This window comes from Chelonoidis abingdonii, chromosome 5, assembly GCF_003597395.2.
Source record: "Chelonoidis abingdonii isolate Lonesome George chromosome 5, CheloAbing_2.0, whole genome shotgun sequence".
Lineage (NCBI taxonomy): Eukaryota > Metazoa > Chordata > Testudines > Testudinidae > Chelonoidis > Chelonoidis abingdonii.
The window spans coordinates 98,642,203-98,657,837 of record NC_133773.1 but is presented as its reverse complement, the minus strand read 5'-3'; the positions used below and the strand labels follow the sequence as shown (position 1 = coordinate 98,657,837).

Here is a 15,635-nt window from a genome sequence, read left to right as displayed (position 1 = left end):
GAATTGGTGTTATATTGGGTCGCGTTATATCGGGGTAGAGGTATACCAGAGGAGGATCTGCTCCTAAACTTGCAAATTGGTTTACACTAAGCAGTTTTGAATGTACATTACATCATAAAAGCACACATTTTGAAAATATTTGTAAATAAAGACATTTGTACTGCAGAGTGTTCTGAAAATGTTAAAGCACCAAAGAATCCTGTGGCACCTTATAGACTAACAGACGTTTTGGAGCATGAGCTTTCGTGGGTGAATACTCACTTCATCAGATGCATGTAGTGGAAATTTCCAGGGGCAGGTATATATATGCAAGCAAGCTAGAGATAATGAGGTTAGTTCAAACAGGGAGGATGAGGCCCTGTTCTAGCAGTTGAGGTGTGAAACACAAGGAAAGGAGAAACTGGTTTGCTGTATTGCAAGCCATTCACCAAGTCTTTGTTAATCATGAGCTGCTATGGTGTAATTGCAGATGAACTGAAGCTCAGCAGTTTTGCTTTAAAGTCTGGTCCTATAATTTTTTAGCTGCAGTGAATGCCACACTTAAGGTCTGCTATAGTGTGGCCAGGGTGGTTGAAGTGTTCTCCTGTAGGATCCTAATATTGTGATTTGGTGGCACATTTATCCTTTTCCGTAGACCGTGCCCAGTTTGCTGATGTATCATGCAGAGGGCATTGCTGGCATATGATGGTGTATTTAAGTGACTGGCACTGCCTCACAACCTTAACATATGGATGAGCTTGGACCTCCGCAAATGCCTCATGATCTATGACAGACTATGTCGCAGTGATGGTTGCACTGATCCTGGTTTGGTCCTGTGATGGCGTGTCCTGAGTGTAGATATGTGGGCAGGAGTTGGCATTGAAGGTTTGTTGCATGGACTTGTCCTGGAGCTAGATGTTAGCATACGCCCTGCGTAGTGTGCAGTTACTGGTGAGAATATAGGTTCAGACGTGGCAGGTTGTCTGTGGGCGAGGACTGGCTGCCATGCCAACGCCTGTGAAAGTGTGGGATCATTGTCCAGGATGAGTTGTAGATCCCTGATGATGCGTTGGAGGGGTTTTAGCTGGGGACTGTATGTGATGGCCAGTGGAGTCCTGTTGGTTTCTTTCTTGTTTCTGAAAATGTTGAACATCACAACTGGCTACAGGTTATGAAGGAATTCACCCATTTATGGCACAGGTGAAAACTTATTTACTATATAATTAGTAATGTACTTTAAAAGAGCTGCAGAGATGGAGCAGTTTTATTTCTCTGCCCACCCCCTCATGAAATCTGCTCTGAAAGGGGAAAGCAATCAAGAGACAGAATTCTCAGGGACGCTGCTCTCTGAGCTGTCCCTGTATTATTTGTCTTTCTGCTCCCTGATGGAGAGTGAATCTCCCAAAGAAGAAGCTCTGTAAGAGATGTGCATGTCTCATGAAACGGGGATGCATGGGCATTGGGAGGCAACAGGGATCAATTTATATCAAGGTAATTTAAATCACTGATTTAAAAAAAAAAGATTGATTTAAATCAGGCTGAGCTATGAATAGCTATTATGAATGTGTGTGCTATTGTAACTTTAAAATTTATAACAAACTAAATTGTAAATGCTGTTTAGTTGGTTGTTTTTTCCACTACTCTTGGGTATCATATTTGAATTTACAAAATTGTTATAGGCCAAAACAAATAAAACATAAATAAAAATAAAATAAAATAAAATTGAAAATCTAAAATTATTATCGTGCAAACACTTAACCAGGCACATACTTTTTACTCACATAAATAGTCCCACTGAAGTAAATGGGACTCTCTCATGTGCTTAACACTAAGCAAATACATAAGCGTTTACAGAATCAGAAGTTAAGATTATATTTTTACTACAATCTTCTTAGTGATACAAAATCTTTATTACTTCAAAATAAAATTACTTCAGTGTTAACAATTAAAAGTTATTTACTTTAATCACATTAATAAAGTTATTGTGAACTTTTTTTATATACACACAGGACAAAATTTTCAAAAACAGAAGCCTAAAGTTAGGCTCCTAAATTTTCTAAAGATTCAAAGTGATTTAAGAGCAAAAGTCTCATCGACTTTGAACTGCAAATTGATGGAGGAGTATAGCCTGGTAAAAGCATTTGAACTTTCTTGACTTGGGCCAAAAGAAATCTGATGAAGTTCAACAAGGACAAGCACGAAGTCCTGCACTTAGGATGGAAGAATCCCATGCACTGCTACAGAATAGGGACCGAGTGGCTAGGTAGCAGTTCTGCAGAAAAGGACCTAGGGGTTACAGTGGACGAGAAGTTGGATATGAGTCAGCAGTGTGCCTTTGTTGCCAAAAAGGCTAACGGCATTTTGGGCTGTATAAGTAGGGGCATTGCCAGCAGATCAAAGGACGTTATCATTCCCCTCTATTCGACATTGATGAGGCCTTATCTGGAGTAGTGTGTCCAGTTTTGGGCCCCACACTACAAGAAGGATGTGGAAAAATTGGAAAAAGTCCAGCGGAGGGAACAAAAATGATTAGGGGGCTAGAGCATATGACTTATGAGGAGAGGCTGAGGGAACTGGGATTGTTTAGTCTGCAGAAGAGAAGAATGAGAAGGGATTTGATAGCTGCTTTCAACTACCTGAAAGGGGGCTCCAAAGAGGATGGATCTAGACTGTTCTCAGTGGTACCAGATGACAGAACAAGGAGTAATGGTCTCAGGTTGCAGTGGGGGAAGGTTTAGGTTGGATATTAGGAAAAACTTTTTCACTAGTAGGGTGATGAAGCACTGCAATGGGTTACCTAGGGAGGTAGTGGAATCTCCTTCCTTAAAGGTTTTTAAGGTCAGGCTTGACAAAGCCCTGGCTGGGATGATTTTGTTGGGGATTGGTCCTGCTTGGAGCAGGGGGTTGGACTAGATGACCTCCTGAGGTCTCTTCTTACCCTGATAGTCTATGATTCTATGAACTTCAGTATAATGGAAGGTGGAAGCAGCTGCACATGAGGCATAGATTATTTGCTTATTAATTTTGTGTCTGAGTTTGTTTTGTTCTTACAAGAAGGATGTTAATGAACTCCTGGACTTGTCCTTTTAAGCAAAGTTGAGCACCTGCAGTGTGAAACTTCTTAGTCTGTATGTAAAATTTGAAATTCTACTAATTCCAGTTAAGAAATTAAAGAAACAAGTACAAAATATCCACGTTTCAATTTAAGAATACAACATCGGTAAATGTAAAGAATTAGCAGCATTCGAATAAAAATTGATTTACATTAAAATCAATTCAAAACAGATTTTTTTTCATTAAAAATATTTTTTATGTATCTCAGAGAAGCAATCTGGACCCTGGATGAGCTTCAGTTGCAGATCGTGCTGAGGATGCTTTCAAAGGCTTGATGGGGCCTTTTCCTTCCCTGCCTCAGCCCTTTACTGGGAGCATTATCTCTACTCAGAGTAGATGATAAATCTGTCAGAGGAAGAGACAGGTCTGAGTCTACACTTGTACTCAATTCTCCTTCCTTATCCTGGGAATAGGTGCTGCCAGAGTTCCAGGGCACTCATCCATCTGGATGAGTTCCTAGAGACAGAAGTTCTTCATAGGGCTTCCTACTCTGTCAGGACTTCCTAACTGGAAACCTCTCTCTGCTCACCCCTTCTGAGTCTTAGCTGCCCGTGCAGATTAGGTAAAGAGATCTGACAGTGTGAGGTAGAGTTGGAGCTTTACCCTCTCTTGGTTTTGGACTGGGGCAGCCAGACTGGACGCCTGCCAACAGAGATTCTTATGCATGTGGTACTCATGATTAGCAGACTGAGTACCTCATATGTGCCACCAATGCAGCTGCACACCACAGTGTTTCACAGGGCTGCCTTATGGCCTCCAAGGTTTACTTTTTTCTTCTCTTCTCTAGCAGCAGGCTGCTTATGTTCTCCACCTGCTGGAGACAGAAACAACTGGGCTCTGAACTGGCACCAAGAACTGTCTCTCAGAAGATTAGCTGGCTGGTGTTTGCTCACATGCTCAGGGTATAACTGATCACCATATGTGGCACCAGGAAGGGATTTTCCCCCAGGTGAGACTGGCAAGGATTTTGGGTTTTGTTTTTTTAACCTTCCTCTGCAGCATGTGGGTGTGGGTCATTTCCTAGGATTATCTGGGTGGATCTCACTTTATCATTTCCCTACCATTGTTGGGATCTCAGGCACTGGTGCGCCTTGGTCCCCTCTATTCTCTCTGCCTGTGGCCCGTAATAGTCCAGTCTCCTGTGGGTAGTAATACTTTGGTCTAATTTTAGTTGCTGGGTTTAGTGTGTATCTTCTGGGTGGTGTTAGTGGCCTGTGATATACAGGTGGTCAGACTAGATGATGGTGGTCCTTTCTGGTTTTAAATGCTGACTCTAACTGAAGGCTCAGAGATTATGAGAGGCCTACATAAATGAGCATCACATCATCACATGTTTTAGTGTATTATCTCCATCTGCTGGTTGGAAGAAACTATAACCCAAGAGTCTGGACTGGTATAAAAGATCATAGGTAGAGAGTGTAGTTATAACTTGTAGATTCCTGGTTCAGTTTGAATATCTGGTGGATAGAAAACACATTCTTTTAACTTGGAAGCTGAGCAGATTTAATGTGAAAGTCACTGAGAGATACAGACTTAAAAGGATATTTTATCTGATTATCAATTTCCTGAGTCATCCATTTTCCTTCATTTCTTATCTCAAATTTCATTCATTCAGCCTAATTCATAAGGATTATAAGACTTTTGTTAACTTTGCCTGAAATAGACTTCATAAGTAGAAGCTGTTTTGCAGAAGTTCTGCAATTTGCATCAGCTCCCACCAGAGCTACTCTTTACAGACAAAAATCAGTTGGAGAAAGGAAAAGACATTAGATGTTATTAGACTCAAGAAAAAAGTTACAGTTTAAACTTAAATGTTTCTCTTTCTACCCCACTTATGAAAATACAGAGACAGAATCATTTAGGTGTTACTGCTTCAGCTAGAACAGACTAAGCTACAGTATGGCTCGGGCTGAACACAGATTTCAATAAGGTACTGATGCTCTTAAATTCCTTAAAGTCATAGGGCCTCCATTGTTTTATTCTTGTCAAGCTTAAGAAGTTAGAGGCCCAGATCTTTTGCATCTTCACCAATTCTTCGGGCTGCTGGGAGGTGATTTGGTGTAAGGGCTAATTAAGCTTGTAACGGTTCCCTAGGACTGTTAAGTCAGAAGGTGTGTCTGAGTGCAGCATGCTTCAGGCTGGTCCCCACTGTCACTCCATAGGCCAGGGACATCTTCAGATGCTCTGTCAAGGCAACTTTTTGGCTCCTCTACACTACTGCTGGAGTGCGGGTAGTGTAGAGGAGCCAAAAGGTTGCCTTGACAGAGCATCTGAAGATTTCCCTGGCCTATGGAGTGAGAGGGGGGACGGGCTTGAAGCTTGCTGCACTCAGCCACACCTGCTGACTTAACAGCCCTAAATATAAAGTTGAATAACAAAGACTGAATACATTAAGGCAATATTCACTTGAAACATTTTTCTCTATTCTTCTTGAGTATCTAGGCCAGGGGTCCCCAACGTGGGGCATCTAAATGTGCCCGTGTCCTGGCCGGCAGTGGAGCATCCACCGAAATGCCGCCAAATTTCGGTGGCATTTCGGCAGCGACGTCTCTCGATGACACCGCTTGCAGCTGACAAGCGACGTCATCGAGAGGCGTTGCTGCCTGCAGCTGACAAGCAGCGTCATCGAGAGGCGTCACCGCCAAATTTCTGTGGCATTTTGGCAGAGACGCCTCTTGATGACGCCGCTTGCAGCTGACAAGCGGCGTCATCAAGAGGCGTTGCCGCCTGCAGCCGACAAGTGGCGTCATCGCTGAAATGCCGCCAAAATTCGGTGGCATTTCAGCTGCTGCTCCACCACCACCACAGTCCTTCGTCTGGCACCTGCCAGACGAAAAGTTTGGGGACCACTGATCTAGGCACTTGACATTAGCTAAGCTGGTAGTCTAAAACTTAGCTGCTATTTTGTTCTTCTGTCTCTTTGCAAAGTCCGAGTTCCCATCCCCCAGTTACCACACCAAAAAGGAGGCCATTCCCCACAGGTGCTGGAACAATTTTCATGGTGGGGGCGCCGAAAGCCATTGAACAAAACTGTAAACCTTGTGTATGATGGAAACCACTTGAAACCACGGAGTGCTGCTGCAATCCAGTACCCCTAGTTCCAGCATCCATGTCATTCCCACCAGCTTAGGGTGCAAAAGCAATTCCAACAAAAAAGGCACATTGTTCAAAGATCATTTCAGTAGGGAAACATTTACTATCAATGCATCTGTCATAGCTTCCTACTCAGATTTGAACCTTAGCGCTCATAAACTGAGAAGCTAGCATGAACCCTCTAAGCTTAATTACCAGCTTAGATCTGATATCGCTGCCACCAGCCAAGGATTTCCAGGGCCAGGGCTTGCTCCCTCTGGTCTCCCAAACCTTCTTCTGGGGGACCCCAAGACTCAGAAGCCCTGAGTCTTACCCACAAAGAAATAACCCCGCTCCCCTTGTCTTCTCTTTTATTTCCTCCTCAGCTTCCCCTCCGTGGGTTATCCTGGAAGATTACTGTACTTAAACTCCTTGAATTACAAACAGAGAGGGCAATTTACCTTCCCCCTCATCTTTTTCCCCCCCTCAGTCTTTTCTCTGAGAGAGACCATAATCTGGTCACGGAAGGGATTCTATCCCCTAGAGTCCTCACTTAGAAAAGAAAATCCAACAGGTTTTAAAAAGAAAGCTTTATATAAAAGAAAGAAAAGACATAAAAATGCTCTCTGTATCAAGATAACAATATACAGGGTCAATTGCTTAAAAGAAAAAAATGAATAAACAGCCTTATTCAAAAAGAAATACAATTTAAACATGCCAGCAACTACACACATGTAAATACAAAAAAACAATATAAAAACCTATATTGTCTTATACCTGTACTTACAACTAGGAAACAGAAGATTAGAAGCTTGAAGATGAAAGTCCCTCTCATAGCCGAGAGACAGACAAGACACACACTCCAAAAATTCCCTCCTGTGAAAAATCCGGTTTCCTGATTGGTCCTCTGGTCAGGTGTTTGGTTCCCTTTGTTAACCCTTTACAGGTGAAAGAAACATTAACCCTTAGCTATCTGTTTATGACAGCATCTGACATGGATCCAATGAAGTGGGTATTCACCCACGAAAGCTCATGCTCCAATATGTCTGTTAGTCTATACGGTACCACAGGTCTCTTTGTTGCATTTACTGCCAAAGATATTAATTACAATAAGCTATAAAAATAAATTTTAATATAATGAAACATTGCATTTGTTGGACCCACATAACAAACCTGTGTTAAAACACACACACACACCCCCACCCATCCATCTTTGGACTCACGTAATAGCAAAACCTAATATCAAAAAGCTATTCAAATTCTTGTTCATCCAGTGTGATAATACTGAACTGTTCATTTACACAAGTGTGCATGCACAGGAGTACATGTCTGTGTGAAATATAAAATGTGGGACAAAACACTGTCATTTTCTGTAGCTATGAGTAAAGATTGATCAGTGAAGGTATCAATGACTAACATCAAAACATCTGATGTGCTGAAACTCTTATGTAACTATAACAATTAACCTCCAGTCTTAAATTTTATCTTAATCTCTGTTTGTGAGCAAAGGTACTCTCTTTTATGTTCTGAATGGATAAAGAATGTCAGCCTCATAACCAACAACCTTTTTCTTGTGGCTATGAAAAGAGTTTTCTTAACTACATCCAGTGCCAGGAGTAAATAAAAGACACCAAACCAAGCAACTCTGATATAAAAAAACCGAAACACTTACCCATAAGCAATTCCTGCTATGGTGCACTTCTTAAATTGCATTACATTGCAAGTCAGGGTACCAGTTTTGTCAGAAAATATGTATTTGACCTAAATGAATTTTAAAACTCATTACATTATACTCAGTACATATTTCTATATTTAGTCATTCATAGCTGTTAACATACTAAACACTTTTAGCCTTTTCTGCAATGAACTACTTTACTCAGTTTACTGATTATAAAAATATTTGGCTTAGAACATAAATCTTATGAATACATTCTTGATACCTAAAATTTCATATCTCCAAAAGACAAGACATTAAAATGGATGTACAGATTGGGCTTGATTCAATATAGGGAGGTATACTTCATAGTTCTATGCTCCATAGATTGCAGAAATTCCACTACTATGTGAGATCAATGGTGTAGCTAGTATAGTATCTTGTGTCTAACAGAGGCCAGTGCTTCCAAATAAACTTTAAACTTATTGTATTAATATGCTTATGAGGGAAGCTTATTTCCATACCCAAAGCATCAATTAAAAATGTGTGAGAAAAGCCAGGCCAATCTCTCTCTCCTGTGTTCTCAGTGACTGCCTGCTAGGTCCTTGCAATGTGGAGGAGGAGGCTGCCTGATTCAAATGCAGAAGGGACAAGAGACAGATCTGTTGAGAGAGTCATGTGGGAACAGATTGGAATAAGGAGCTTGGGAAGAAGGAAGGAGCAGAAACTTGGATGAGAAGCCAAGGGGTGGAGAAGGGAAGCTTGGACTGGGAGTTGCATGGGTGAGAGACTGGCATTAGCTGGATAGAGATACTGGGACTTGGATCTGGGAGGGAGAGACTAGGACTGGAAGCCAGGGGTGGGGAAGACTGGGACTTGCTGGGAAAGAAGACTGGGAACCAGGGAGAGGAACAGGGGAAGGGAAAGACTGGGAGCTGATAAATGAGATCAGATGAGGAGCTGGAGTGGGGAGGCTGAGAAGCAGTGGTGCAGGGAAAAGGAGGCAAGGGGCCTGGGGCAACAGATTTGACATGAAGCCATAGTATGGTAGGAGAACTAGGATTGCCTGGGCAAAGAGACTGGAATAAAAGTTGAGGGGACACTTAGACTGGACAAGGAGACCATGGAAAAAGTGGACAAAGAGCCACTGGGAATGGGGAACATGGGTGTGGTAGGCAACTGTAGACTCAAGGTGGAGAGAGAGAGAGAAACCAGATGAGGACCTAAGGGGGTGGAAATGGGACTGGATGAGCAAGGAGATTGGAGACAAGGAGCTAGGAAGGAACTGGGAATGTCTGGGCAAAAAGAGACTGGGGCTAGAAGCTGGAGAAGATATTGGGACAGGGAGTCTAGAGGACTGAGACTAGGACTTACTGGGCAAGAAGCCTGAGGAATGGAGATGTAGACTGGCAAGATGAGGAGAATGGGATTGGGACAATGAGCCAGGGGTAGAGAAGAGACAGGACTGGAACAGGGATAGGTTGGAAGGGAAATAACAGAAGAGGAGACAAATGGGGTGGGGAAATGGGCAGAAAAGTCTGTGCCCTCTAGAGATACTTCCCTTCAGAGCCTAGACGGAAACCCACGATTCCTATCTCATCATCACTCTGCTGTCAGCAAATATTTGTGAAACTGACTGGCAAAATGGGCAATATACCTCTAGTTCACACAGAGGATGGATGACAACCTACTACACCTATCAGTAACTCTGTTAGCTCAATAGTAGAGGGCTGTGTGGTGGATCCAAAGGTTCCCATGAGGGTGTATCAATAGGATGTATCTGCATAATGCTATTTGTTTTTTTTTTCAGTTTCATTTTTTAAAAGCTCAGAAATCACACATATAAAAAACTATGTTAAAATAATATTATCCAGGTAGCAAAATCAAGCACTCAAATATATGCATTATGATACAGTGTTTAATTTAATGATTGCGTACTGTTTTTCCATAGGATCTCTGCCTCATTCAATACACAAGATGGCACTGCTCTGCAGATGAATGAGGGTTGTGTAGTTGAAAGACAATATTATCTGTAGGACTCCCTCTTCATTTGGTGCAGAAATTGACAGTATGTAATGAATGAGGCAAAGGATTGCAGAAAGAAAAAGGATGATATTATGATTAAAGTGGTTGAATGCTGCCCTGGAAAACTGGATTCTATCCCTGCCTCTGCAACAGAATTCCTATGTGATGCTGGTCAAGCCATTTAAACCAAACTTTTCACAAGTAGCCACTAACTGAGTACTCCTTATTTTCTGGATGTCTCATTTGAGACCCTGGAGGCTGATTTGCAGAAGAACTCACATCTGCAGTTGATGTTTTGGAAGCTGTGCTTTGAACATATAAAGTGGTATATACTTCAAAATAATCTGAAAAATCAGATCCTAGTAGTCTCAAATTCTGTATCCAAAATTAATGGACACTTTTGACCTTAATCTCTCTGTGCCTTGTTCCCCACCTGTAAAACGCGAATAACAATACCCCCTTTCTCACAGGGGTGTTGTGAAAATAAATTCATCAATGTTTGTGAAGCACCAATGTACCACAGTGATGAGCGCAAAAGAAAGGATCATGAGGCCATCAATAATTCTGTCTTCAGAGGAGGATTTCAATAGAGTGCAGTAAAAAAGGCATGGACCACACATTGAACAACAAGGTTAAAAAAATAACGAATAGTCGCTCATTAAGCAAGCAATGTCTATTCTGTCCACTGAATGAGGCAGGGTCCTGTGGAAAAAACAGTCATGTGATCATAAAAGTAAAGACTTATCATAATGCATATTGTATTAGGGGACTGAATTAAAATTGCACTGGCACAGACTGTGGAATTTCTTAACTTTTGAGCACTTGAATTAGTAAACTTCATAATCTTCTTATAATGTAGTTATGTATGTGTATGATACACACATGTGCATATTTAAAACTGGAGCTAAAATTCATTTGTCTAAATAAGAACATAAATTTATATGAAAAACCGAATGCCTAATAATTTAATATATGCTTAAATAATTACTACGCAGAACATATCCATTAAAAAAAATCAAGACTGATAACATTTATGAAAGATCAAGACCACTCTCACATTAATAGTTCAAGTAAAAACAATTGCTCACAAATTCTAGAGTGAATCATTTCACACACTAGTAAGTTACAGTAAGCAATTTGGTCTACCTGGCCAAGTTCTTCATTGAGATTGGATGTACGAGCCATGGAGGCAGTGTCTGTAGGTTCATAGTGCATGTCTATATCCTGAAGAAAGATACAAGTAGTTAAAAGCTAGTTTTCCATAATTTTTTGAAGATAAATGACTTAGATTCTTTACTGTTATTTGTTACTTATATATGTAGGTGTGGCAGAATTCAGGTTTTTTATAATTTCAATGGATATCAATGTTTATTTTTAAGCATTTTCCTCTACTTTTATCGATTTAAATTCTCAATTGTGGGAAATTCTGGGGAGTGTTAAACAATGGGGGAGGTAGACAATATTTATTTAATGACAATAGATGTTAAGGCTCAAAAGGTTAAAGCTTTATAAACATTAAATTACAAATTGTCAACATATATCAAAACAGACAAATCCCTAGATAAAACTCTAATAAGTTCTCATGCAGCATTTTTCTTTCCTGATCTGTAAATTATTATTATTGATGGAAATATTTTTGTCACCTAGTATGTATACAGTGAAATTGAAGTTTACTGACATTTAACAATAAATATTTAAATCTTCCAAGCCTATAACTGTAGTATCTGACCAAGGACAGATGTACTGAACCTGACTATAAACTATCTATTTTTGTGTCATCTATTTCAACTAAAAAACCTGCAAATACAATCAGATCGGCACAAAGAGTCTTCTGAAATAGAAATATGTTTTCAGCTTTTAAACTAATTTAATGACTTATACTAGACCAGAGGTCGACAACCTTTCAAAAGTGGTGTGCCAAGTCTTCATTTATTCACTCTAATTTAAGGTTTCCCGTGCCAGTAATACATTTTAATGTTTTTAGAAGGTCTCTTTCTACAGGTTTATAACTAAAACTATATATTATATTTATATTATTTCAATTTATATTAACTAAACTATTGGTGTATGTAAAGTAAATAAGGTTTTTAAAATATTTAAGAAGCTTCATTTAAAATTAAATTAAAATGCAGAGCCCCCCAGACCGGAGGCCAGGACCCGGGCAGTGTGAGTGCCACTGAAAATCAGCTCACGTGCCGCCTTTGGGACATGTGCCATAGGTTGCCTACCCCTGTACTAGACTTTAGAGACAGGTTTTATTCAGATGATTTCAGTGATCAATATATGGGATAGTAACTGTATCAATATATCTAAAATGGGCACCACTGAAAATTTTAAAAATTACCATATTAGAGTATCGACTTTTCTGCCATATTTCTTAGATAATAGAATGTATAACACAGCAAGGTATTTACACATTGTACTAAGGTAAATATTCCCTGAGAAAAGATATACTGAAATGGAGTTTAGGATGAGAGTACATATCAGTAACTTAGGGTAAAATATATTACAGGGATGTTATAATTATTAAAACAAAACCAAAACATTAATAACTAAAAAAATCAGAGTTAAGTTTAAACTTAAAAAAACTGAAACATTAAAATATGGAAATGCACTGCTAAGACTCCTAAATAATCTTAATTGTCCAGTACTGATTATGTGCAAAAGCCTTATGGTTATGTTTAAGGCATTTTAATGTTTGTAGTCTCATATTAGACTCAACTGATTTTTAAAGACACAGATTCTTGCTCTCTTTTGTTCCTCTCATGGTGTCACCACAATGGACTCATCCTTAACTCTGCCCTAACTAGGAATTTCCAAACTGTAACTTGTTTGGATTTCTTGTGTGTGCACTGGTCATCACCTTAACCATTTTGCTTAAATGTTTTAATCCCTTTCTCCAATCTGTCAGTTTTTGTCTTTCGGAGTTTTGAGATATTTTAGGCGGCCACTGCATTTTGCCCTCTTTCCTTGTTGCACAATGCTTGTAACATTTTGGCACTAACATAAAATGAACCAACAGATATATAAAAGTTGATGAATTACAAAAAAGTTTGCTGTTTTTTAATTTACATGCAAATCTCAAACATGCAATTGTACATACACATTAGATACATACACACATGCACACATACATTTTTACACATCAAATCTCATACACACAGATATTTATTTTTACATATTTGACTAAGGAACAAGATCATGCAATTTGTGTGCACACAGCTGGAATTTTTCTTTCAGTTCTGGGCACCTTATTTTCAAAAAGACTCAAACTAAGCAGAGGTCAGTGAAGAGAAAGAAAATCAAGGGGCTGAATTTAAATAAATAAAAGAGCATAAGCCTATAGCTTGTTTAAGAGATTATTAAAAGGGGGCATAAAGGTCTCTTCATATTTGGAGGTAAGCACCAGAAGGGAGATAATTTATTCAGGGTGATACCAGAATGCATAATCAGAAGAAAGTGAATCAAATTAAGAGAAGAAAATGTAGGCTGAATATTAGAAAAATGTCTTGAAAGAGATCTATCTATTAGACCATGGAATAGTTTTTTGAGCGGGTCTAGTCAAAATTCTATTGTCTGGAACATTTAAAAACTGGAAAGAACAAAACACTGGAAATGTGATGCAGAAAAGAATCCTGCGTTTGCAAGGAAGCACTAAATGATCAAGTACATTTCAGGTTTCTATGATACTATGATTAATACTGCATGCTTTAAAATTTGGATTGACTTATGTTCAACAAAAAAGATTAAAGAAAAATTAAGAGAAAGATTTTTATTATAAAAATGAACTGCCTATCATGATTCACAAACAAGTGATAGTATCTGGTTTTAGAAATCATGTAAGCCACAATAAATGTCATATTTACCCAATTTATGAAATATGCCTGGATAAATTTAACAACTTCTAGTGTAACCAACAAACTGATTGGAATGAGATTATTGAAGAGAATAATAAAAGTCAAGAAATTCAGTCCAAAATTGTTAGCTCCACCATCTGTTAAAATAAAAGAAAGCACTTGTAAAATTAAATGCTGTTTTGGTTAGGCAATCAACAGATAACATTTTCACAGCCACATTTGTTGGCTTTTGTAATATACAGATAGAAGTTTTTTAGGTATTTTGAGACATTACTATGGTAATAACACTTCGTAATCCATATTGTAAGGCTGTAAATTACATGGAAGATATGGTCTCAGTTGTGATCAAATGCAGTTTTAATATACAGAACAATTTTTCTCCAACTTTAAATAGCAAAAAATCAGGTAATCTGCTTTTTGTATGTGCTTTGTAGGGAAGATCAAACCAGTTTGAATCAAGTAAGAACCAACTGAACCTTTAGTTTACTCTAAATATGAACGTTCTAAATTTGACAATTTTTTTTAAAAAGTGAAAATTGTGGGAGGGGAAAGAACACATCTTAATTCCTCCTCTACACATCCTCACTCCTCCAGTAGTTAAAGGTAAAGCAGCAAGATACTATAAGAAACGGTATCTTCATGGTTTTTACAGAAGGCACAGATGCATGATTTTACCGGATATTTCACAAAGAAGCATGTTTACATGACATTTCAAAGCTGATTCCTAAATCAAACAGGTTTGGATAGGCTTCTATAAACACACTTCTCGGTACAAAGTCCAAACTTTGACTTGCATCCACCAATAGTTCATTATCTATTTACATTATTAAAAATCAACATGCCCAACCTCTTCTGCAATATAATTTACTTCTTTCATATATGCACACAAAGTCTAGAATAACAACGTGAAATGTAGCTAAGGGCTTGTCTTCACTACAGGGTAAGTTGACCTAAGTTATGCTACTTCAGCTACATGAATAACGTAGCTGGAGTTGACATAGCTTAGGTCAACTTAGTCCAGTGTCTTCATTGCACTGAATTAACAGGAGATGCTCTCCAGTCTGCTCCCCTTACCTTTCTCGGAGAGCTGGAGTACCAGGGGTGAACCAGAGAGCACTCTGCCATCTTCATTAGACCCACTAAATCGATCCCTGTTGAATCAATCTCCCTGCAGTGAAGACCAGCCTTAACAGTTTTACACTACTTTTCCATTTAAACAGTTCCAATGATTAGCTATATTTAGACAAATACTAGAAATGAACTTTTAAAATTAATTTTCCAGAAGTTTTTACAGATACTTGACACAACTTTTTACTCACCCATTTATAATCATGCTCACCACTATGTCAGATCTCTATAGCAGTGATCAGTCTCTTTGAATGCAAAAAAATTATTAACCTGTCTTTAACACACTGATGATGAAGTGTAGCTGCAGTAGTACAGGTAGCAGAGACATGGCTGTGCTGTGCAGCACACAAACCAACCTGAAAATGGTTGGTACATACTTGGCACAGCTCAGCCATGCTCCTGCTGCCACTGCCCATGCTACCACGCTATGCTAATATTTAAACGTGCACTAGCTCTTACCAAGCTACCTTGAGTATGTGTACATGAGCAGGGGAATCACATCTATAATTCATAGTGCAGAGTAGCTTTATAAGACTTTAGGACCTCCATCTTTCTCAGAAGTGTCCCTGCCAGCAGGTATATGGGATCTTGGGGAGCAACTACCACACAGGTAGGGTGCAAAATAAACTTTATTAAGAAAATGCAAAAAACAGGGAAAATTCAGTGAGGGTATGGGGTTTGTTAAGGTAGACAATTGGGGAGGGGTTTCTTTTAGCAAATAGTATAGGGGGTTTCAATAGTGGGGTACAATACAGTGGGGTACAATACAGTTGGTAACCAATTAACACTGAAGTATAAATGTAACA

The 15,635-nt window shown here is 39.2% G+C and overlaps 1 protein-coding gene across 5 annotated transcripts in view; it reads right to left on the bottom strand.

The window, feature by feature from the left end:
* Positions 1-15,635, bottom strand: part of ATP8A1 (ATPase phospholipid transporting 8A1) — a 263,824-nt gene that overhangs the window by 161,648 nt on the left and 86,541 nt on the right. For all 5 annotated transcript variants that reach the window (XM_032784994.2, XM_032784992.2, XM_032784991.2 and 2 more), the window contains 3 exons: positions 13,711-13,838; positions 10,991-11,068; positions 7,838-7,926 (listed from right to left, as the gene is read on the bottom strand). In XM_032784994.2, the coding sequence (XP_032640885.1) occupies positions 7,838-7,926; positions 10,991-11,068; positions 13,711-13,838 (295 nt within the window). The remainder of the gene's footprint in view (positions 1-7,837; positions 7,927-10,990; positions 11,069-13,710; positions 13,839-15,635) is intronic.